We start from the raw sequence: 23,121 nt of genomic DNA, 5'->3' as shown, positions 1-23,121 counted from the left end.
ATAGACATGGACATGTGCACTTAAATAAGAGAGTGCATTAACTGGAATACTAAATTCTCAGTTGTTATGGAAGACAAAATGATATGTAAGGTAGAAATGAAGTTATTTTGACAGCATATGATAAATGCCGTATGTTCTTGATTCGCATTGAACACTGAATTTTGGGGCTGTTCATAATGGTTCACAGAACAAAATCAGTATTATTGTGAGACAGAAAAAAAAATACAAATTGATAATTTACACCAAACACCACAGATGTAACTGAGATTAGACAGTCACTGCTTTTGACTGAAAAATTAATATTACCTAATATTCAACTATGAATATCGAAAAAGAAACATGTGACAATACAGAACATACCCAGAGATAGGAAAAACTTTTTGCACCACATTTGTAGATGAAGAGGAAAAATGCTGGAGTTTGGATCACAAAAGTTCAACTGTACAACAACCGGAGTAATACATGCAGCAATGTGAACTGAAGAGGAAGGCTTTGGATTTTGTGACAACAAAAGTTGATGATTAACACTGAATGTACATTGCTCACCAAGAATGCAGGGTAGGAACATTGTTTTTTTTAGAATTCCAAAGTCCCTCTTTGCAAATGAGGTTTTTTTCCCCCTTGGCTAAATCCATCATTTGCATAGCATTGAGGGGAAGACATTGTTTTCGTACACATGCTCCACACTATCAAAATGTGATCAACCAGTTGGATATCTTCCGGTTTCAAGATACTGCTCTCTATTACAGGGCATTGATGATTTTTTCGCTATATTTTAATGTCAACTACAGTTTCTTGTTCTACTCGCCAAAGCATGTTGAGATACACAGTATTCAGCTTGTCAACTCAGCCTGTGTAGAGTGCATTATTATTGTTGACGAGTGAATTCTAGTCGGATTAGAATTCAAATGTAAACAGTAACAGTACATTTTACACATAAATTTAAATTTACAAGTAAAACAAAAATAGTGAAAAAATCATCAATGTTACCGCTAGTGGCCCTTTGACAATTTGTTTCTATGTAATCTTGTTTCTGTGTTGATTTGAGGCAGACTGAAATTTGTCCGACAGTGCATTCACACAGCGCAGGAAAAATACACCATAAGAAACCACAAGCTTTAACTTTCTAGGATTGATACCACTTTAACTCCACCATATATATTCATTACCAGAGGAAAGGAATAAAAATGAGAGTGCTGGACAAAAGCTACAAAACAAACATGAAGACCACGGCTAATGACGCACACATAGCATGTATAAGATGATACGATGATATACCTAGGAGGTGATGCTCTGAAGAGGCTGTTGAAAAGACAAGACAATGAATGAGTTTGAAAGTGATGGCGAAGTCAGGCACAGACTAACATTCAGGTTTTACGATATCTTGTGGCTAATTCTGAATGGCTAACAATTTCATATTTCAGATTTCAAATGAAAAGATGCCTTATATTTCTGACATATGCAATTTTAGCGCATTTCATCATCAAGTGATGCTGAGACACCTAAGTAAATTTTCTTCCAGTTTGTGCATGAATATGGAAGCAGGCGTCGGTATTACACAGACTGAAAATGACATAGAATGGATGATGAGTGCAAACAATTCTTACAGAACAGCAGATTGGTCCAGTGACCCAGTGATGGAGTTCAAATGTCAAAGGTCATCCAGAACTTTGATGGAACAGAAAGTGGAGTGTGTATAAAAAATTCCCTGACTGAAAGTACCAACTGAATAAACAAATTACCATATACAAACAAACAATACTCACCCTCTTTCAATTAGAAAAGTGTCCCTCCAGTGTCTTTTTTTCTTCCCGTTTGACCTACCCCTGAAAAATTAAGAAGTCATCATTTTGAATTTTCAGCATGGATATAGCGGAATACGAGTGAACTGGATAGGTGAGCATAGAATGTGAATACTCACTTTCTTGAGTTTCCCAGCTTTTTTATTATCATTACAATATCAACTCACCTTGTCCCATTGCCGTTGAATATCAATTTGAGTACTGATTTTCCATCCATGTCCTGAGGTATGGTCACTCCAGCCATGTCAAGTATCGTTGGAGCAATGTCGATGTTTAAGACAATATTTGGTATACTGCAGGAAGGAGAGTAAGTACATACAAATCAGACACCTATCTTGTTTGCAAATCAAACTCACTCCAGAAGGGTAGATTTCTGAAGACACCTGACATCACTTCCTTTTTTTATGACCAGAAATCCCTATATCATTCTTGTGTGGCTTTGTCTTTGTTGTCATATGTTTCGTACTTCATCCATTTTGTTCTGTATCAAGTTTCTCATTTCTTTTATTGTTGGTTTTGACTGTGTGAATATGTACATAACATACAATGATTAATATTTTTCCACTTTGTCTTGACTGTCGCACACAACAATACAGCAACTTGCAATGACGTTACATAGATCTTTTGACCATTCAGGAATATTAAGCAGATACGTACACGATGCCTGCAGGTACATTGGGTCCCCTGATGTAAAACGGAACCCTAGTATCCATGTCATATGGCATGGATTTACCCTTGACTAAACCGAACTGCCCGGCATGGTATCCGTGATCTGACGTGAACAGGATAAAAGTGTTGTCAAGTTCATCCATTTCCTTCAACATGTTATAGACCTGTATACATGATAGAGTGTGAGAGAGAGAGAGAGAGAGAGAGAGAGAGAGAGAGAGAGAGAGAGAGAGAGAGAGAGGGGAGGGAGGGAGGGAGGGAGGGAGGGAGGGAGGGAGAGAGAGAGAGAGAGAGAGAGAGAGAGAGAGAGAGAGAGAGAGAGAGAGAGAGAGAGAGAGAGAGAGAGAGAGAGAGAGAGAGAGAGAGAGAGGGGGGAGGGAGGGAGAGAGAGGAGAGAGAGAGAGAGAGAGAGAGAGAGAGAGAGAGAGAGAGAGAGAGAGAGAGAGAGAGAGAGAGAGAGAGAGAGATGAGACAACAGAGTAAGACAAGGCAGACAGAACAGAACAGAGGAATTCAAAGGTTGACAGACAGTACAGAAATCATGTAGTCAGTGCATGTATGGCTGAGAAATGATAACAGCATTGTTGATAGGGCAGTATACTGTTACATGTAAATGTTTTAGATGTAGTAAGGAATTTCATATTTAGGTATCGTTCTATCAATTCACTCTCTGTTGAGTTACTGTGTATGGAGAGGGAAGGGGCTAAGTGGCCAATGGCTACAATCACTACTTTGTAATGTGTGTCTTTGGTGAGAAGTATCTACTTTATTGTAGGTGTATGCAATATCACCTGGTAGTGTACATAACATCTGACACAAATCTGCATTTTTTTCAAAATTTAGTAAATGTTAAATTAGAGAAATTATGAATTATGTTTCACTCCTAAATTACTGTATTATCTAAGGGAAGTGAAGAAAACCTCACTTTTTATGGAAAGTTGACTTACTTTTTCGATGGCATCATCCACAGAAAGTAAAGTTTGAAGTCTCTTTTGTTGTAAAATATCTGTAAAAGCTATCTGTTGAGGTGTCATTTTTCCAGTGTACTGAAATATCCAGTGTTTATCTGGGTTGGGTGCCATGTTCCATGTTGCTGTTCTGAAAATAACAGTCAAAATTGTCTTTTTTCATTCCTCCTCATGGACGTTTTATTGTATTTTCAATATTTTTATGAAACTATCATCACCATCACCACCACTACCATCATCATTGTCATCATCGTCATCATCATTATCATCATCATCATCATGACATCAACATCATTAATAAAATCATCATCATCATCATCATCTTTAAGATCATAACATTATCATCATCATCATCATCATCATCATCATCATCACCATCATCACTGTTGTTGTCATCATTCTCGTCATCATCATCATCATCATCATCATCATCACTGCAATTATCTCTGCCACCACAAACAGTGTTATCCTTATGACCACCGTCCCTACCATCACTATCACTACAGTCTACAGTCAGCCCAAAGACAAAACGAACATAATCATCCTCTTAATTTCACCATCACTGTGACTGACAGATTTTTGATACCGTAAATACTATTAAAACTCATTCTACAACGTCAATACTGGAAATGTCTAAGTCATTACCATAATCTATCAACCCCTTGGACTTCTTATCCATCACTGATGTGGTTGATTTAATCAACATTTGAAAGACAAATATTATTATTAGACCATAAAGAGGAGTGGCAAAAGAGAGAGTGAGGCTGTAGCATTTGATACCAATCAATTCATCTGTAAAGTGATTCAACACATGCTGGCTGACCTATAAAAATGAGCTATCTGCATGTTTTCATGGCCCCTTAGTACTTGACTTGATATGCTAATTAATTTTTTCCGTCAAGTAAGCAGTCAATTTCATGACAAAATACTTCAAAGTCTGCTTTCTAAAGATTGACAATGGCAATCCAGAACACAATTCAGTGAATATGACGTGTTATTCTACAGTGTTAAATAAAATGGTGGACTGGTACTAACATGAGGAATGTAAGGTCATTCAGGGTCACAGAAAATAGATAACAGTGATGATAACATTCTGATAAAAGGAACTTTTTGACACACTTCTTCAAAATCTCACCTATGGGTCATGACCCCGGAAAACATATGCTGATACTGCGGGGCAGCGTCTTCCGGGCCGTGAGGTGCTGGCATGGCTAGAACTATGGCGACAGGTCTAGTGGGATACACTTGTTTTGAAAGCTTGAAAAACGTAACGCTATCATTGGCGATGAGATCTGTTAAATAATCACTGGAAGAGAGCATAAAGTAGATAAATCTCACAAAATGTGATTATTGTTATGGCAATGTAAAAGTAAGAAGTTCTGATTGTATTTGATCATCAAAATGGCTTTTCATGAAATTACACAAAACATAAGCTACTGAATGATGAAAACTGCATAAATTGCCATACACGTTTGGCAAAATGTTGGTTATATGCATACATATGTCTTTTGTGTGTGTGTGTGTGTGTGTATATATATATATATATATATATATATATATATATATATATATATATATATGTGTGTGTGTGTGTGTGTGTGTGTGTATATATATATATATATATATATATATATATGTGTATATATATGTGTGTGTGTGTGTGTGTGTGTGTTAAAAACACTAACAAATAAATAAAATAAATGGATAAACAATAATTAAATAAACAGATAAATAACTCTTGTTGTGAAACTTACTTGTAGTAATCATTTCCATGTTTAATTCTATTTCCATTCCTATTTATTGCATAGTCATAAAATCTTGAATTTCTTACAAGTCCCACCCATTCCATCCATCCCGGTGGTACATAGGTACCATTATATGTGTTTAAATATTTTCCAAAATAACCTGTTAGAGGAAGACAAAAGAGATAATATTCTTGTCCAAACTGCACAGTTTCATGAGCAATAGAAAAATTGGAATGGCATTTAATGCAGAAGTATTCGATTCAATGATTAAATGCATTGTTGGTTGAAGATGACTATCTGACATCATGATCCTATTAGATACATGGGACACATAACAATCCTACACTGCATACAGGATAGATTATAATCATATGCATACAGAATACATGTAGATAATAATTCTATACTGCATATAGGACATATTATAATCCTACACTGCACACAGGACAGATTACAATCCTATACGCACAAAGGACATTATAATTCTATATTGCACACAGGACAGATTGCAATCCTATACCGCATACAGGACATTTAATAATCCTATACTGTACACAGGACAGATTGCAATCCTATACCGCATACAGGGCATTATAATCCTATACTGCACACAGGACAGATTGCAATCCTATACCGCATACAGGACATTATAATCCTATATTGCACACAGGACATTATAACCCTATACTGCACACAGGACAGATTGCAATCCTATACCGCATACAGGACATTATAATCCTATACTGCACACAGGACAGATTGCAATCCTATACCGCATACAGGGCATTACAATCCTATACTGCACACAGGACAGATTGCAATCCTATACCGCATAAAGGACATTATAATCCTATATTGCACACAGGACATTATAACCCTATACTGCACACAGGACAGATTGCAATCCTATACCGCATACAGGACATTATAATCCTATACTACACACAGGACAGATTGCAATCCTATACCGCATACAGGGCATTATAATCCTATACTGCACACAGGACAGATTGCAATCCTATACCGCATATAGGACATATTACAATCCTATACAGCACACAGGATTAATCCTATACTGCATACAGGACATACAGGGCAGGTGAACTGCCAAAACATTGATACCGACTTGTTCCATTTTTTATCTATAAGATATTAATTTTTTCAAAGCATCACCTACAGATTTTCAAATTTCATTTTGCTTTGAAACATTCTCAAGTGTAAGCCATAAGGGGATTGTCAAAACTTAACACAGTAACATCTGTATTTCATTTCCTAGTTATGTGTGTCCAATGCCTAAGTTGGTATTACAGACAAGAACTACTAATGAGTTCACAAATATGATACTTTCACACTGTCTATAAGCGTAGTACTCTTTTCTCAGGATGAGATAGTTCATTATTGCTAGGCTTACTTTAGTTGAAAATGTGAAGAATTTTTATCATATTCCTACTAAACCATAAACCTGTCTCTCAGAAGTTCAATTTTTTGAATTTCACAGACGTAAAAACTATAAATATTACCACTGATCTGGTGTTGTCCCAAACTGATAAAGATGTTGGCAATATCTCAATAGTTATATGATTGTTGCAAAGCCTGTATGGATGGTAGTATAACACTGATTCAGAAATACCCACGAAAACAGAGATATAAATCTTATATCTCTAAATTGGTAATAAGTCCTGAGTAGTCATCTTTGCGACTTCCTCAAGAGGTTAAAGGTCAAGGAATTACCATGGTGACACATTACAAAACGATGACCGTATGAAACCGATAACGGAAGAGTCATATGATATATGACTACATTGATAACACATGACATGAGTGCTTTGGATTCAATTCAAATTGTTGAAACGTGCTCTGAAGGGGATCTTAGCATTGAGATGTAATGAATACTGTCACTTGCTACACAAAATTTCTCAAGCTTCATTATATTGAGAGGCTGGGGTAGAGTTCTTGACTTTTTCCTTCCATTAAAAGGCATCCTAGGCGCCGTATGGCTGCAGCTAATTTGTGTGGATGGTGATTTTGCAATAGATACACTGGAACTGACCAATGTTCAACAAGTTACTAGCTCTCAGTACTTTTGATGTGGGTCGGTGTAATTACTGGGACTGCCCTTACATTCATGGAATTTGCTGTGCCATGAGAACACTGATCAGTTAATCATTCAAATAATCTGGAAATATGGCTGCAGACGAACATAACCAAATAAAAATTAGCATGCCAAGAAAATACAGAACAAAAAGTTGTTTGTTTGTCACACTTTTCAACTCAAGCAAGAAACAAACAATCTGCCTCACAAATGTTTGTTCCATGCATCCCGTGAATTGTACATCTCACTCAGTGGTGATCTAGCCCTGAAATTTCACATTTGGAATTCCATACTGCAAAATGGCCAGGATAAAAGAGTGGCGGAATGCTCACCAGTTCTATAGCTATTCCTCTGCAAATAAGCAGCAAAAGTCCTGGTCTCCGGTCCCCGCCTCCAACTCAGAGATCCACAGTGTTCGTTATTGGTGAAGACCTCGTGGTTGTGAGTATGAAGTCCGGTCAATATTGTACTCCTTGATGGGCAGCACATCGGAGTGGTTACAAAAGCATTGGTAAATGTTGCCCCTCCTTCTTCTAAAATATGTCGCGTTTTATTCATTACGTCCATAGAATCTGTAAAAGAGAAAATATTTTTCACTATGGACAAATCTCCGTTAAATGTAATTTTGATGTATCATTCTGTATTTTTGGATTTGTAAAATACAATTCCCTGTTCCATCCCCCACAATTGTGTCAAAACGTCTAGCGTTCAACTTTTCAACACAATCTATACATGTGCAATGTACACATGAGAATTCATTTATTGACAGAACACTGCAAAATGTACATGATGGGTCATATTTACGAGGCTAAAACTTCCTGTGTCCACATACTTACTGACGATGATTATACATATCAACTTGATTTCAAGAATTCATATATAAAGAAACTGTTATCTCAAGTTGTAGCTTTTGACCACTTCAATGTATCAAGGTACATGTAGCTAAAATTTATTATTACTATGAGCAAACATACTCACATTAGTTGTCGAAAGTAAAACTTGGGCAAATGACACATTAAATCAATGAAACATCATGAGTAATGCATAGCGCCCTCTATAGTTGAATGGTCAACTATGTCTATTATTGCTGTAGGAATTAAACCATTACAAATAATTGATTCATGCAGTTTAGATCAGTAGAAGATTAGTCCTTTCCCAAAAATTCTGTTTATCATCTCACTATGATATTTGTCAGATTCTCCCCTTCATAGTTTTTGATCCTATAGTGAAGCGAATGTCCACTGTGAGGTCATCACAACCTTGAGAGATATAGAATGGTGAATGGTACATTCAGGGGGAACAGGATTTAAACTAAATGTCACGGAAATGTGAACCATATGTTAGAAAATTTACAATACAAGTATTCAACTCAGAGTCACAATGTGTATTTTGTATATGGTAGGAGAGAGACCGACCCAGACAAAACATGTGAATATCATTCAGTTTGAAACATCAACCTTTTCATCAAATCACTGTTTGCTGAGGTCCGGCATGGTCTAGCAACTATGCTACAGTTTAAATGCAATTACCCCAGACATATCGAGACATTGTAGAGTCTGGATACTGAGTGAAACATGAAAGGTTAGATTGCCGAAAACACTCCACTAAGACAACCATCTAATGGTGAAAAAATTGAATAAATATTTTTTGAGTCATTATTGTCAACTTACGCAGCAGGACATCTTGATCATCGGTTAACACAACAACAATATTGGGCTTTGTACTCCTGTTTTTCTGTTTATGAACTTTGCGTATTGGACTCAGCAATCTCGAAGAGGATTTCTCTCGGTAGCGATTACGATCAGGCGCTGCCTCTGTGCCATCGCTCAGCATAAACACTACGGATGCTGTTGCTAGGAGACGGAGCAGTAATGAAAACTGCACGAGCATCTTCAGTCACCTATGCATGGGATTTCAATTATAAGGATCTGAAAAAGAAAAAAAATCCTCGATGAGTTTTGTTGCTGGGTTTCTATCGAAACAGGAAATCTAACCTACCATTTATCAGTGTGATTCCCAGTAAAATGTAATCAGTACAGCTTCCTTTTAAATCTAATTTTAATGATAATTTAATACAAGATTGTTTCAGTTCCTTTTTAGTACAAAAACCCACTCTTTGTCAAATTTAGGTTTGGGTTGAATAAATCATACAATAATTATTGTTTTAAGCTGACATCGCCGGCCAATATGGAGTTTGACACACATAGAGATATAAGGCCTTAGCATGAACATATAAGGTGACTGATATTTACCGCATTGACAAGTTCCGTAAAACGTATGACATAATGATACTAAAAATGCTGAGAACCAATGGTCAATACGTACCAACTAGTTCAGTCGCTAAATTCACACAGGGTGTGTTCAAAGCATGAATAAAACTGAACGCTAGATTAACATCGACTCATGACGATCAGAACTCCACCCTGTATACAGCTCAACACCTGTGCTTATTTTGTTGTTGTTTTGTACCAAACGCAAACAGCTGACTCCATAGCAATGGTGACAGTTAATGTGGAACAATCAACACATCCGACTGTATGTAAAGGGGTGACTAGGATAAGCCCTGGTCGATAACTATGACTCTTCTGATAGGTCATGGAGCAAAACACAGGGATTAACAATTGAATTTATGCCTACTTATGGAAACAGGTGGCAAGTTGGTTTGAATTATGTGTCGTGATTTATGTGAGTGACCAAATTGGTACTCCAGGTACGAAAAACACACATCACACCTGCAAAGCTATTCTGATTGTGTTTTTCAAAAGTTGCACATTTGATAGTTGAAGGATAACTCTGCATAAGAAATAAATCGAAGAGTATTGGCATCAATATTCCATCGTTGAATGTCATCACAAAGTCTGTATCACTTTGGTGATTTCAATTTTAGGTAGAATACCACAGAAGAACATTTTTTTGGCCTCAAATTCTTACAATATTTTACAAATTTGCTTCTTGTATGGATTCCCTTTTGAAGCATATGGAGTAAATGATGTTTTCACAGCAATGTTTAGCAAAAATTGAAAGTTTAATTTTCCCACGTACAGTTTCCACACTTTACAGCAGCCATTTTTAATTTCAAATATTGGTTAAGTTTAGGTAATTTTTTTGACTAGTACCAAATTCTCAGGGTGACCCCTGATTATTATTCTTGATTATGAAAGCATATAAGTCAAGTTTCCGGGAAGAAAGTTTTGGCAAAATGTGAAACTTTCTGTTTCCAGGCACAAAATTAACCTCAGACAGAGTAGGAACCAATTTTTTTTATTGATTGTCAAAGGTATTTGCACATATGAAAAAATTCAGTAATCTTTTGACAGCATTCTTCTGTAGGAGTTGATGGCAAAAATACTACTGCATTACATATCATGGTGGCATTTTCCAAACTGCTGTAACTGGCACAGAAACTACAGTTGTCTTGAATTTCAGTCTCCAGTTTATTTGGGGCTTTGCAAAACTAAAAAGCCAAAACTAAACTGGAGAAATTCTTGACCAAAGTTTCAGTAGAGATTAAGAATGCTGACTTGTATAGCAATATTTTGGTGCAAAACCTTTGTATAGCAATATTTTGGTGCAAAACCTTTGTATAGCAATATTTTGGTGCAAAACCTTTGTATAGCAATATTTTGGTGCATCCATATCTTTTCAATTGTCGGATATGCAGGCTACTGTGTAGATGAAATATTTCAAGTCCCATTAGCAGTAACTTCCATTACATTTATTCTGTTCCTGAAGTGCAATTTCATGCTCTACCAAACCAAATCATGTTAAAATGCTACCTGTTCATATTGTCAACAACCTGTCTGTATGTAATGTGCAATGTTACACCGTAGGTTTGACAGTTAAATTTTGGTTCAGACAAGAATTTGTCCATTAACAGTTGCAGTGCACCATTCTTCTCATCTGTTCTTTAAATGGCAAATACTTTGTATTTTTAACATACTTTGGATAGAAGAAGAAGAAAAAATAGACTTGCTCTATACTACCAAAAATATTGAAAACATTATCAAGTTTCAGCTATTGTCCCTTTGAAACAGTTGCCAGCCTTCACAGCGTGACAGTCTGTCTGCTAGCGGACTTGTGGTGTGTGAGTCGAAAACATGTGACTTGATCCCAAAAAGACAAAATTGATATCTGAGATTAACCTATCAGTGATGATATCCTGTTGTTTGTACTGGCTGGGGACATTCCGGGAATACTGTTCGATACCCTGCTACCTCTTGAGATTCTGTTTCAATAACAGCTACTTCAAAAGCTATGAGACACTTGACTTTTATCAGGTACAAAGGTACGGTACATGTGGATGGAACAAGGCAAACAAACATGCTTTTAATTCAGAAATGAACGACGCATGAAGTTCAAGTAATTTGTGTTGGCTGTTTGAACCACGAATGACAATTATGTTCAGAAAGCAAACACACTCAGGATAAACATGTGACATCATATTCCACAGCTTGGGACGTGTGATCAGTGCTACCGTCTACAGCACAGATCCTACCGTCAACAGCACAGAGTACACAACATCACTACTAGGTGACACCAGTTTGATTGACATATTGGCATGTCGTTAGTCACTGAATGACTACATGCAACAATGCATGTTCACACCGACATATTTGATCTGCCTAGTAAAAACGCTATCCAACTCCTACAAAACACAATCCTAATCACGGAGTACCCTAGCACCCGTGTACCTTGGTAGCTATATAATTTGTACAGCAATGGGAGAAACTTTGTGATTTGGAATGCCAGGCCACTGACAACGCACTTATCTGCATCAAATTATTGACTTAATACGTTTATTGATTAATTTAGGTCAGGAACTTTGCTAATGATGTTTTTTTCTCTGGTGCAATGAAACAAGAAAACCATTGATGGCTGCATGGTATACTTAAGAAGCTCAACTTTATCTGACAATGGATATTAACATGTTCCATTTACATGTCTAGGTTGATAGTTTGCAACCTGGATATGTAGCAATGCATGTTCATGAAACATATTCAATAATCATAAATGTTGAGTGGAAAACAGATGACAGTACTTACAACAATAGAGATGATGACAGTGATGATGATGATGATGATGATGATGATGATGATGATGATGGTGGTGGTGGTGATGATGATGATGATAGTGGTGGTGGTGATGATGATGATGATGGTAGTGGCAATGATGATGGTAGTGGCGATGATGGTAGTGGCGATGATGATGATGATGATGATGATGATGATAATAATGATGATGATGGTGGTGGTGGTGGTAGTGCCAATGATGATGATGATGATGATGGTGGTGGTGGTAGTGGCGATGACGATGATGATGATGATGATGATGACGGTAACAATGGTGACAATGATGATGGTGATGAGGATGAAGATGTGAAGATGATAATGATGAATATTTGATGATGATGACAGTGAGATGAGCAAGATAATGATGATTACTTTCATTGTTATTATTTACTTACGTCTGTACTTTGTCTCAAATACAGTAATTAGTCAATAAAATCTTCTATCAGAAAACACAAGCTACAGGTAGAAGACACCATCCAATGTTTTGACAAAGTTGTACAACATTAATCAACCAACAACTAAACCCATCAATAATGGGAGCATCTTTCTTACATTGTGTTTCACTCCAGTTGTCTGTCCCGTGCACCCTAAAACCTTTCCAATATAGATCACTGAAATCATAAATCACACATTCAAGTCATCCTTGTCAGTGATTATCCGGTTTCTCCAGTTGATTTAGATGAATTTTACTATCACAATCGAGGAACAGATTTCATCCGTGCTTATTTTTAATTATGTTTGTGCCATACTTTTTTCTGACTTCCACAGGCACAGGAAACGATGACAAACTCAAAAGATACAAGCCGAAGGAAATAAGCAATTAATCTTCATGATGACAATGGTGTGACTGTAATTTGAGACTCTGCCCAAGGGTGCTCCATCAGGCCATGCACTGATGCAGAGGGTGATGTGAATGTAGATGCATGTCGTTTCTTTGTACAAAGGCTGTATGCAAGGGGTCCTCAAACTACATTTCCCCCTTTTTTTGTTTTAATACTTTTTCTAGGCAAAGTTACATTTTTTATCAAATTTCTACCTTCATAGATCTAATGGTTAATTATTCTATCCATGTCTCACTGGTCCATCCTTGTCAATTCAAGAAGAATCGAACACCAACAGCTTTCTGTGCATGCTATGTGAATATGTCTCAATGCAGATACTGTATTTACTCCATAATTTTACCCTCCACAGTACCCTGACTCCATGGTTTTGCCCTCCACAGTACCCTGACTCTGGCCAGTCTCTACAATGAAGTTTGCTCAGGCCTGGTCCTAGATGACCCCTGACCTCTAAAATAGAATTGCACCTGCAGTTGAATGCCAGGATGAGGAACTAAAAGATGTGCGAACTCTCACGATGAAAAAGTAACCCTGAGAAGAATGTTGGTAAACCAAATTCTTGTCACGAAACTCTGCTCGTAATTTTCAAGACCATTCTATGTTGATATTACAATAACCTGAATGATAAAAATATTGAAAATAGGTGAAAATGCACGTCTATATATGCGTTGTGTTGTATTGAATAGAACAACACATTCAATTCCAAAGACATTTCTAGGTATGTTCCCAATGTAGTTAATTTTGACCTCAGGAGAATTATGTTCAGAGCTACTACAAGATGGGCAAAGGGCAAAGCATTTCAGAACCACAGTACTGAGGACAAAAATTTGGCCTTCGTGTTTTTTCTTCATGTACTTGAGAAACGAGTTCACACAAACCATTGAAGGTGAAACTTGTTTACAAATTTCTAGATCAATGTGTAGCTGAGAGCTGCACCACTGAAATGATCAGAAACTGCGATAAAAGACAATTACCTCTTCTTGACTTGCCGTATCTATCATCTGAAATGCTTGTGCCATGCCCTACTGATATTTGCACTGTTTTAATGGATTTGTTTGATGTCTGGCAGATTTTGTTGACAGAGTAATAACTTCAAAACGTCAGTGGTTTGGCAACCAACACTTGGCAAATCAATCCCATGGCAAAAAGCCACTCCACATATAAATGTAGAGGTTTTATAAGGGCCCTAAAATTCAGAGTACAAGTGTCATTGGTTGTAAACAATCCTACGATGCAACATGAATGGATTGACGCAAGTCGGAAACAACTTTGAGTAAAGACTTCTCTAGGTGGGAAACATCCTAAAGATTTGGTTGGACACTAGGTATTTAAGTTGTATGTATCTTAGACTGTAGTTCAATACACCCACACACACAACCACATGCAGTATGTTAAAAGGTACTGGTATCATGGTGAAATGAACTTTGATCAGAACTCTGGCCTTGGTTTGAAAATCCATAATGCCCATATCAACACCTGTAGACGACCACATTGCCGCTGACGCCCATACTTATGTCCACACACTGTAACAGTGTTTATTTGACATATTGAAATACAAGTCTGAGTACACATCTAATATTTCATTTAATCAACATCTTGATATCGTTGTTCCCATTCAGTTCATTCACAGTCTGTCAAAGATACAGATAACAATATCATAAATATTGTCCGACCAGTTTTCAAGGTGTGCTTCAACATGCCATAAAATCATTACTGAAGTGGATGTCTCCGTCATTTCTCAAATAGTGGATTGTAACAGTCATGTGACATCATGCACAATATCTCCTGCAGCTCTCTTTCACGCTTCAATTTCAAATTCAAATATTTTGAAGAAATAACATGCCGATATACAGGCACAATACATGTAGTTCACCCAACTAGTGAGAACTCTTCAGTCACAAATATGAAAGAAGTCACTATATCTTTATATTATTACCTTAGACACAGAAAAATTACTTGTGAACATTTCAAAACCATGGCAAATTCTTCAGAGTGATAAACACAGGACAAATTCCTTTGCATATTTCATGCACTGAACACATATAGAAGCATTTTTTTTCACATAGGTTGAAGCAATGCAAGAAGACACCGGGTCTCCTCACTCATTTAAAAAGCCTCTGAACGATGGGAAATTTTGTTGATCATACAACATAGAGTACAGATAGAAAACACCGCGCACTCAACAACAGTGGGAAAGTTATAGACACCATCGTGCTCCATTGTATCAAGGTCCTATTTCGTTAAAATGCTTCTCTAAACGCTTTCCTAAATGACTTCCACACATGAACGATGTCGCAGAAGACAATATATTGTCTGGTATCGGATAATCAGAAGAGCATTAGAAGACTGTAGATTGATGGTGTTCGTCTTGTGGTGGATTTGCCGTAATGGACGTATCAACAATTACTGATTCACTATATACTTACTCCAATCTTAACGACCATTAGGGTATTCTCTAAATGGCTTGAACTAAATCTGCATTTCAAGGAAATCCCGGAATTCCGGCACATCACTGAGTATTCCATCATTTCTGGTCAAACATACATGTATGCCGGCGTGTTGTCATTGTAAAGTTAAAGCTACTCCATTAGTCTGCAAAGCAGAACATTGGAAGTGACAATCGCCATTTATTTCCACAGTAGAATTTTTGTCTGGAAATTTCCATGTGACAGTGCATCTTTGGTGTAAGGTACACCAAGGTAAAGATCACAACTAATAAACTGTACAATTTATGACTGATGCAGCTATGATATAGTAGACTAGCTGTATACAGTATGTGGTACAATCATATTCACTGCTGGACCACGGAGTCAACTTTCATCGTTTTGATTGTCCTGCTGGAAATTATTCCATGCCATTTTCAAATGATTTGTGCTTTCCTTACGAAGTGTGCGGTTCTTTTTGTGGAATCTAATCCTGTCCAAGAATAGCTACAAAATTTCAAATCATTCTAAAACGCCAAATGCCCCGACATTTCCACAATATTTGTATTTCAACACTTCCAGCTTGCTTTTATGGAGGAAAAGTCAGAGACCATAGTTGATATAAAATCCACCAAGACCAGAAGATCTCTAAAGATTGTCAGTGATAAGATCCATGTGTACATCAAGATCCCCTGATCCAGATGCCCTGGCATTGTGGTGGCACAAAGAAACCAAGCCACTGAACTCAGTTGACTTTCAACTGTCAGCATCCATTACACAGGTGATACCATTATTGATAGCACCTTTCAAAAACCCTCTGGGGTATTCCCTAATTGAAAGTGGGGGTCATCTAAGGTCATCAAAGCAAACTGATGATCTTGAAACACTGTTAGTTATGGTTACAGGACTCCCTAGGCTGCTGGAAGCACCCTTAAGCTGTTGGATATTTGATCTAGAGTTCGAGGTACTTGAGAGCCAGACATCTGAGTCTCAATCGGGAACACTGTTTTGGCGACACAAATATTTGAGTGCATCGAAGTATCTGTCACATTTTTGCTGTATTTACAAGTGTTAAGCAATGCTACAAGACTCACTTGACACGATTCTCTTCACCAGAAAATACAAGTGTTTTACCTGTGATAAGAAACAATTACTGTGGTACATCAACAAGAACATGCAATTCCATCAAAAGAATTTTCACCTGGTATTTGGTTGTCATGTTGGAAAATCACTCATCTTTCATTTTATTACTTACAAATTGTAAATACTGTTTTTCTTGAATTGAAAACAAAATGTACCTCTACAAGTAAAGCTCAATCACTATGCTAGTTTTCATTTATGGATAGCTTTATTAATGAAAATCGCCTTAACCCTTTCAACGCCAAAGTCAATTTTTGTCGCCTTTATAAAATATACGTAAGTCAATTTTTTTCAGAGTTTTGACAAAATTTTGATAAAGACTATAGCAAATGAAATGTGGTATCCCTCTGGTCCAAAATTATCAAAAAAATTACAGAAAAATTCATAAAAATTGGTAAAATGTTGCACTAAAATTTTGGTGGGAAAAAATTATAGCACTCAAAGGGTTAAAGACTGCATACAGAAGGTCTTACAGTAGAAGATTAATTCAGCATGTTTTATAATGTCTCCCTGTAATGTCTTATCGCAATGATGATGTTATGAACTGGAAAACACTGTTTTGAACAAAGGCAATTTCATTTTCAATTATGGCTTCTTGATGATACCCTCGCTACATATCTTTCAGATAACCTGCAGGAAACCACTGTTCCATTGTGGCCATCATAGCAAGCTCTGAGACCAAGGAAAGTCTGTTCTGTTTAAAATTCTGAGCAAATCATCCCGGCATTACCACATGCATCTTAAATCAAAGTATTGGTGGAGGCTATGTTTTTTTAAGTTGTAGAACCAGAGGAGACTGTTTTCTGATAAAAATCCTTTACTCATGGCTCCCAAATGTCTTGTTTTCTGTTTAAGTAGTATTTACCTTATCGCAAGGCCTCATCAGTCACTCAAATACCATTTATCTTTACGGTATCACGAACCATCAGTAGTTTTTGCAGAACAAAGTGATCAAACTGAAGACTACTCTAAAAGCTTAGTACAAATCTAGCAGGGAAAACCTGCCGCTCTGCACAAGCATTGTTATTTTCAACTAACAGTACAAAATGTTGAAACTGCCCTTCATACATAATTTGCAGTGAACAATGACCGCCGAATTCATATTCCGATGGAAAATGCAAAAACCACTACAGCCTTTTAATCCTCTTACTTTGTGGATTAAGTGTGGTTCTCCAGGATCAAGGAGGTCCCCTCTGTTAATTCAAGCCTGATAATGGGTGTATAAGAGCTGCTGGATTAGCCAGCCTGAATATCAATAGAAACGAAGCGGAACAGAAGATTCCGGAACAGAGATGGAAAAGCAGAAACACTAGTCTGTATATGCAAAGAAGCCAGACCTAAGTCTATACAGTTTGAATGTACACCATAATATGCAATCACCTCCCATACCTTAGAATCCTGGAAATCTTTAACCCTTTGAGCCCCAAAGTCAATTTTTGTCACCTGTACAAAATATACCCCAGTCAAGTTTTTTTCAGATTTTTGCCAAAATTTTGATAGAAAATTGTAGCAACAAAATGTGATATCCATTTAATTGAAAACGATCCAAAAAATTACAGAAAAATTTATAAAAATTGGTAAGATGCTGCACTAAAATTTTGGTGGGAAAAATTACAGCACTCAAAGAGTTAATAGCGCTGATCGCAAATGACGTCACTGTTCTCTCTCATTAATATGCATAAATAAACATTTGCCCGCATTTTCCGCATAAACGACGAAAATAAAACCTGCGAGTGTTAGAATGGCTATTTAGCGTCACACTTATTCGTATGAATTGATGACTGAGACTACAAGCTGCAACAACAGCCGCGCATACAACGACAAAATTTGTCCGAATTTCAGCTTATTTGTCCGAAAGTCGTGCGCGTGCAGCTATATTTAGTAGCAAACCCGAAATCGCGATCAACGTTATTAAGGCAGAATGCACCTTGGGGATAGATATTCAGATTCTCAAATTTTTACGATATTTTTTTGCCCTACCACTTGTTGGGGCTTATTTTGAAGCTCAATGAGTAAATAAAGCTTTCGCCCGCTTATTTTTGGGAAAATCTAAATTTTTAATTTTTCACTGTTAAATTAATAACACAGGAATGGTGGACATTTTGAATTTCAAGTGTTGGTAGATATTGCAATTTGTTTTTGTAGTATCAAAGTCTGCATGATGACCCCTGACTTATATTCATGATTTCGAAAGGAAATGATTGAAATTTTCTTAAGAAAGTTAAAACGAAAGTTTAAGTATTTCAATTCCTGGTCCCAGCCACATTCTAACTTAAAGAGAAAATGAACATTTCTCCATTTTAATTTCCTGTGAGAACCTGTTTTTGTTTATTCCATGGTGAAAGTTTCCGGTAAGAACTTCTATTCCCTTTCCCTTGTGGACACACAAAAAATAAACATTTCAACGATGTTTTTACAATTTGTTTGTTCACCAGGAAGCGTGTGAACTGTAATGGCACTAATGTATTTGTTCTGAAGTGACTTTTATGAGAACTAATATATAGAAACATGCCCTCAAAGAAAATGTTGAATTGAATAATAATATGACTTGACCCGACTTTCCTTCAATCATCCTTATGCTTGAAATGAATTGCTTCATTGGTGTACTGACATAATATGATATGATATGAAGGGATTTAACCCTTTCACCACCATGGTTTGTCCCAACTCCATTGTTTTCTAATGGTAAAGTTGGACCTGTATACAGGGAACTGGGGGTGAAAGGGTTAAAGTGGAATGCACCTCAGGCACAGATATTCAGACTCATTTTTTTATCATACCTTTTGGTCTGCCACTTCTGGGGACTCATTTTGAAGCTCATGGAATGAATAGAGTGGCTTAAGGTTGGCCTTATAGTATGGAAAGTTGGAGCAAAAGTTGAAATCTTCCTATTTCGAGGCATGCCTTTATTACAAGAACGAATACAATTTAGGGGAAAGTCATGACATTTTGTGATGATACAGAAAATATCATCATACAGAGAATTATTTTGTACCTTGCAAGCTGTACTTCACAAAACATTTTATATCTTTCTTTTCCTAAAATTTTGCTACAACACCAATTAAAACTTGTTAGCTTGTGTTGTATTGAGTAAACCGAGTAAATGCATACAGCACAAATAAATGACGGGCAAACAAACAGAACAAGCACAACATATTCCAAACCTGGGTGACATATTTGAATTGTTAAATGTGCAAATTTTTGGTTGGTAAGTTGCAAAATTTTTCAACCAGATTTTATGAAGTACCAGAATGCTTTGAGAATGTTATAAATTTGCAGGTCGTGTACCCATCTGACAAATAGCTGTTATCACTTATTTTCTGACAGCGATAAGGAAATGCATCCAGAAATCATCAGAGAAAGCATCTCGTCTGGATTAAAAGTAACAGTGTGACTCCAGTGTGAATATATTACACTGAAGGAACATCACACATTAAACCTTGACCTTACAATCACAGTGCAGGGTCTGGTTTGCAGAGCCTACAAGATAACCATATGGTTATCTTGTAGGCTTTGCATATCAGTGTGTGTGAATTATGGAGATTCAATGCCTGCATTCTTATTTACCTTCAGGTACCCCTGGGTGTCTATGCCACAGTCAGGTATCTGTACATCTTAGTGTCAAGTCCCCATGGCTCTGATCTATGAAAATTTGTGTCACAGTGCCCTCTATGGCCATTTTGCATGTGTGTGCTTTCATAAATTCATACAAAAGCAATTAATCTGTGCTAACAAGTGCTATACTTTACCTTCATTTTACTTGTTCTCTTGAGACTTTTCTATCTTGCAATAAAAATACTCGTTCATCTATTTGCTTCTCATTTGTATGATAAGCTTAAATTGTTGATGACAACCAAGCAGAATGTGAATGCAAGGATCACGCAAGTTTTTGTAAACAAAGAAATTCATTATTTAAACTGTCTTGGAGGTATTACAGTATTATTGCTGCCCATACTGTATATTAACTGTGTCTCTGCGTTTTCGATAATATGTTCTGACAAAGTAAAAAAACAATTGTTTACATCTGTTCGGCTCTTTAGCAGACATGTTTGCTGAGGGTCCCACTCATATGGTAAATAATCATTACAAAACTGTGGTGATGAGAATGACAGATACCACTAAAGTGACCAAACAAGGGATGAATGGTCAGTTTTGTGTCCAGTCAGGACAACATAGTAACAGTGACCTAATTTGACAGGCAAGCCAACAAAAGTGACCAAAATGACAGATGAGGTCCTTGACAACTAAAATCACCCAGAGTCAACCCCATCTAATGTATACATGTAGACTGCGGGCATGCCTTATCGAGTGAACAGGGAGCCTTGTTCTACACGTCTCGAAGGCCCTGGATGGAAACCACATGGGGCAATCATCACAGACTTTACTATTCAGAGTTAATCACATGTGAAATTCTTGTCTCTTTCTGCACTCTGTAACAATTTATAGGCTTTGGCAGATGTTGTTAAAGTAGCTAACTTTACTTTTGAGTGAAATTTTGACCCCTTAAAAGTAGAGGGGGATAATTTCAGGTTAGGGGACACGCACAAAAGAGAAAGTTCAACTTGGTGATTATGAGTCCTTGGGACACTGAAAACACAATCAAACGAACTATTTCACATTCTACAGACACAACTACATGCGCTAGATTTCTAAAACTGACAAAAGTTTGTTCCTTGGCTCGGCAATGATCTTCACTGGCCTTGTTATCAGCTGTGAAGATAAACAACAAAGTTCTATTATCTGTAAGTTTTGATGTATTTTCTATAATTTTTGTTCTGTTTCTGTAAAATACAGTTTCTTGTTCTGCTCTGAAAATCAACTGCCAGTGTTCGACTTGTCAACCCTGACTGCATGTTGTGTGATGTTTATAAATGTTATTGTTGAATTTATATTTCTGAACAGAATCCATTAGTCAAATGATAACACTCTATATTGTATACAGTGTGCCGTGTCTGCAAGGCTAATTCTATGCACTTTGACATTTTGTGAGGAGAAGAAAAAAGGGTAAATGACTTTGCATCACGGATCAAACACATGAATGCCGGTACACCAAAAGTTACAGCTTTGCCTTTTTCAAAGCTGCTGCCATAACCAACATACAAATCTGTGTGCTGCTAAACATATCAAAGTATTGCTAGCCTTTCCAACATAATGATATTGTACAAAAGGCCACCTCTATTTCACTGCAGGACACACATAAAAATTTATTTCACGGCCAACAAGTTCACTGATAAAAGAATGATATGGTGACATCCATATCTAATTGGAGTTATAAACTTTAAGTATGTTGTAAATATCTGAGCACAATTACCTACACTGATTGTATCTGTGACCTGAGAAATACCAAGTTTAAGGTCACATAACTGGCTACATTAATTTGATTTTGAACACAGCCTGCATCTCAGCAGTAACTGACCTGGGAACTACAGTCTGTGGGAAAATTTTGAGACTCCCTAGGATGATTGGAAAATATCATGATGGGGTTATTCTGCACTTTAACGCATCTCATGAGAAATGCTTCTAAATTCAAAGGCAGCATTTTCTGGTCTTCTTTCAGCAGAGCTTCGACTATCAGAAATGGGATTCAAGCCTACAATTATAAATAATTGTTATCAGACTACAAATTCGAAGCCTTTTAATTCAGATTTTGTTGTTAAAAATTGGGTATATGTTAGTGTTTCATCCAGGATGGCATCAACAGGGGGGATCTTCCCCTTTACCAGAAAATATAGGGGGGATTTCAGCAGTTAATGTGTTCAACTTGTATGACTAAGGTGCGACTGGTCCCCCTTGACATATTACTAGGGGGTACCAACATGTCAATAGAGGGGGAATCCCCCATCCCCTTCTCTAGATGAAACACTGACATGTACTTCTAAATAAAGTGGTGGTTTATTATCAAATTTTAAAAGAAAAATAATTTTATTTGGTCTATATAGCTATATTACAAAGTACATGTAGCTATATACAAAATCTCTCTCTCTCTCTCTCTCTCTCTCTCTCTCTCTCTCTCTCTCTCTCTAGCTATATACAAATCTCTCTCTCTCTCTCTCTCTCTCTCTCTCTCTCTCTCTCTCTCTCTCTCTCTCTCTCCCTCCCTACCTTCTTTGGTACAATTAAAAAATGTCTCAAAACTTCTCAATTGGATGGTAAAAATAAATCACTTTCAGCTGCAGTCATAAGACAGAGATAGCAATGAGAAAGTTAGGTGGGTTGATAAAACCATGACTGACTTTATCAATTTATGATACGCCTAATGTAGACTGACATATGCACACTGTAAAAATTCACGTGGAATGGTGGTAGGCCTTAGTTACTGCTGACCCACAGCATGATGTGTGTTACAGTCACAACTAGAGGAACTGAAGCAAATA

The 23,121-nt window shown here is 36.9% G+C and overlaps 2 protein-coding genes across 13 annotated transcripts in view; one reads left to right on the top strand and one right to left on the bottom strand.

Annotated features, from left to right (window-relative positions):
- The window catches only part of LOC139115478 (extracellular sulfatase Sulf-1-like), a 96,663-nt gene that overhangs the window by 19,347 nt on the left and 54,195 nt on the right, over window positions 1-23,121 (bottom strand). For 7 of the 12 annotated variants that reach the window (XM_070677611.1, XM_070677604.1, XM_070677607.1 and 4 more), the window contains 8 exons: window positions 8,947-9,204; window positions 7,609-7,848; window positions 5,194-5,344; window positions 4,575-4,745; window positions 3,419-3,569; window positions 2,460-2,635; window positions 1,970-2,095; window positions 1,767-1,826 (listed from right to left, as the gene is read on the bottom strand). In XM_070677611.1, coding sequence (XP_070533712.1) covers window positions 1,767-1,826; window positions 1,970-2,095; window positions 2,460-2,635; window positions 3,419-3,569; window positions 4,575-4,745; window positions 5,194-5,344; window positions 7,609-7,848; window positions 8,947-9,166 — 1,295 coding nt within the window. In that variant the 5' untranslated portion in view covers window positions 9,167-9,204. Of the gene's footprint in view, window positions 1-1,278; window positions 1,303-1,766; window positions 1,827-1,969; window positions 2,096-2,459; window positions 2,636-3,418; window positions 3,570-4,574; window positions 4,746-5,193; window positions 5,345-7,608; window positions 7,849-8,946; window positions 9,205-23,121 lie in introns of all 12 variants that reach the window. The other 5 variants (XM_070677609.1, XM_070677599.1, XM_070677601.1 and 2 more) reach the window with 1 other exon arrangement.
- On the top strand, window positions 12,253-12,678 carry LOC139116619 (prostatic spermine-binding protein-like). Its single transcript, XM_070679215.1, has one exon. It carries the CDS (start codon window positions 12,253-12,255, stop codon window positions 12,676-12,678), a length of 426 nt encoding a protein of 141 aa, XP_070535316.1.

This window comes from Ptychodera flava, chromosome 17 (genome assembly GCF_041260155.1).
Source record: "Ptychodera flava strain L36383 chromosome 17, AS_Pfla_20210202, whole genome shotgun sequence".
In the NCBI taxonomy this organism is placed as follows: Eukaryota; Metazoa; Hemichordata; class Enteropneusta; family Ptychoderidae; genus Ptychodera; species Ptychodera flava.
This window is presented reverse-complemented; position numbering and strand designations above follow the sequence as displayed.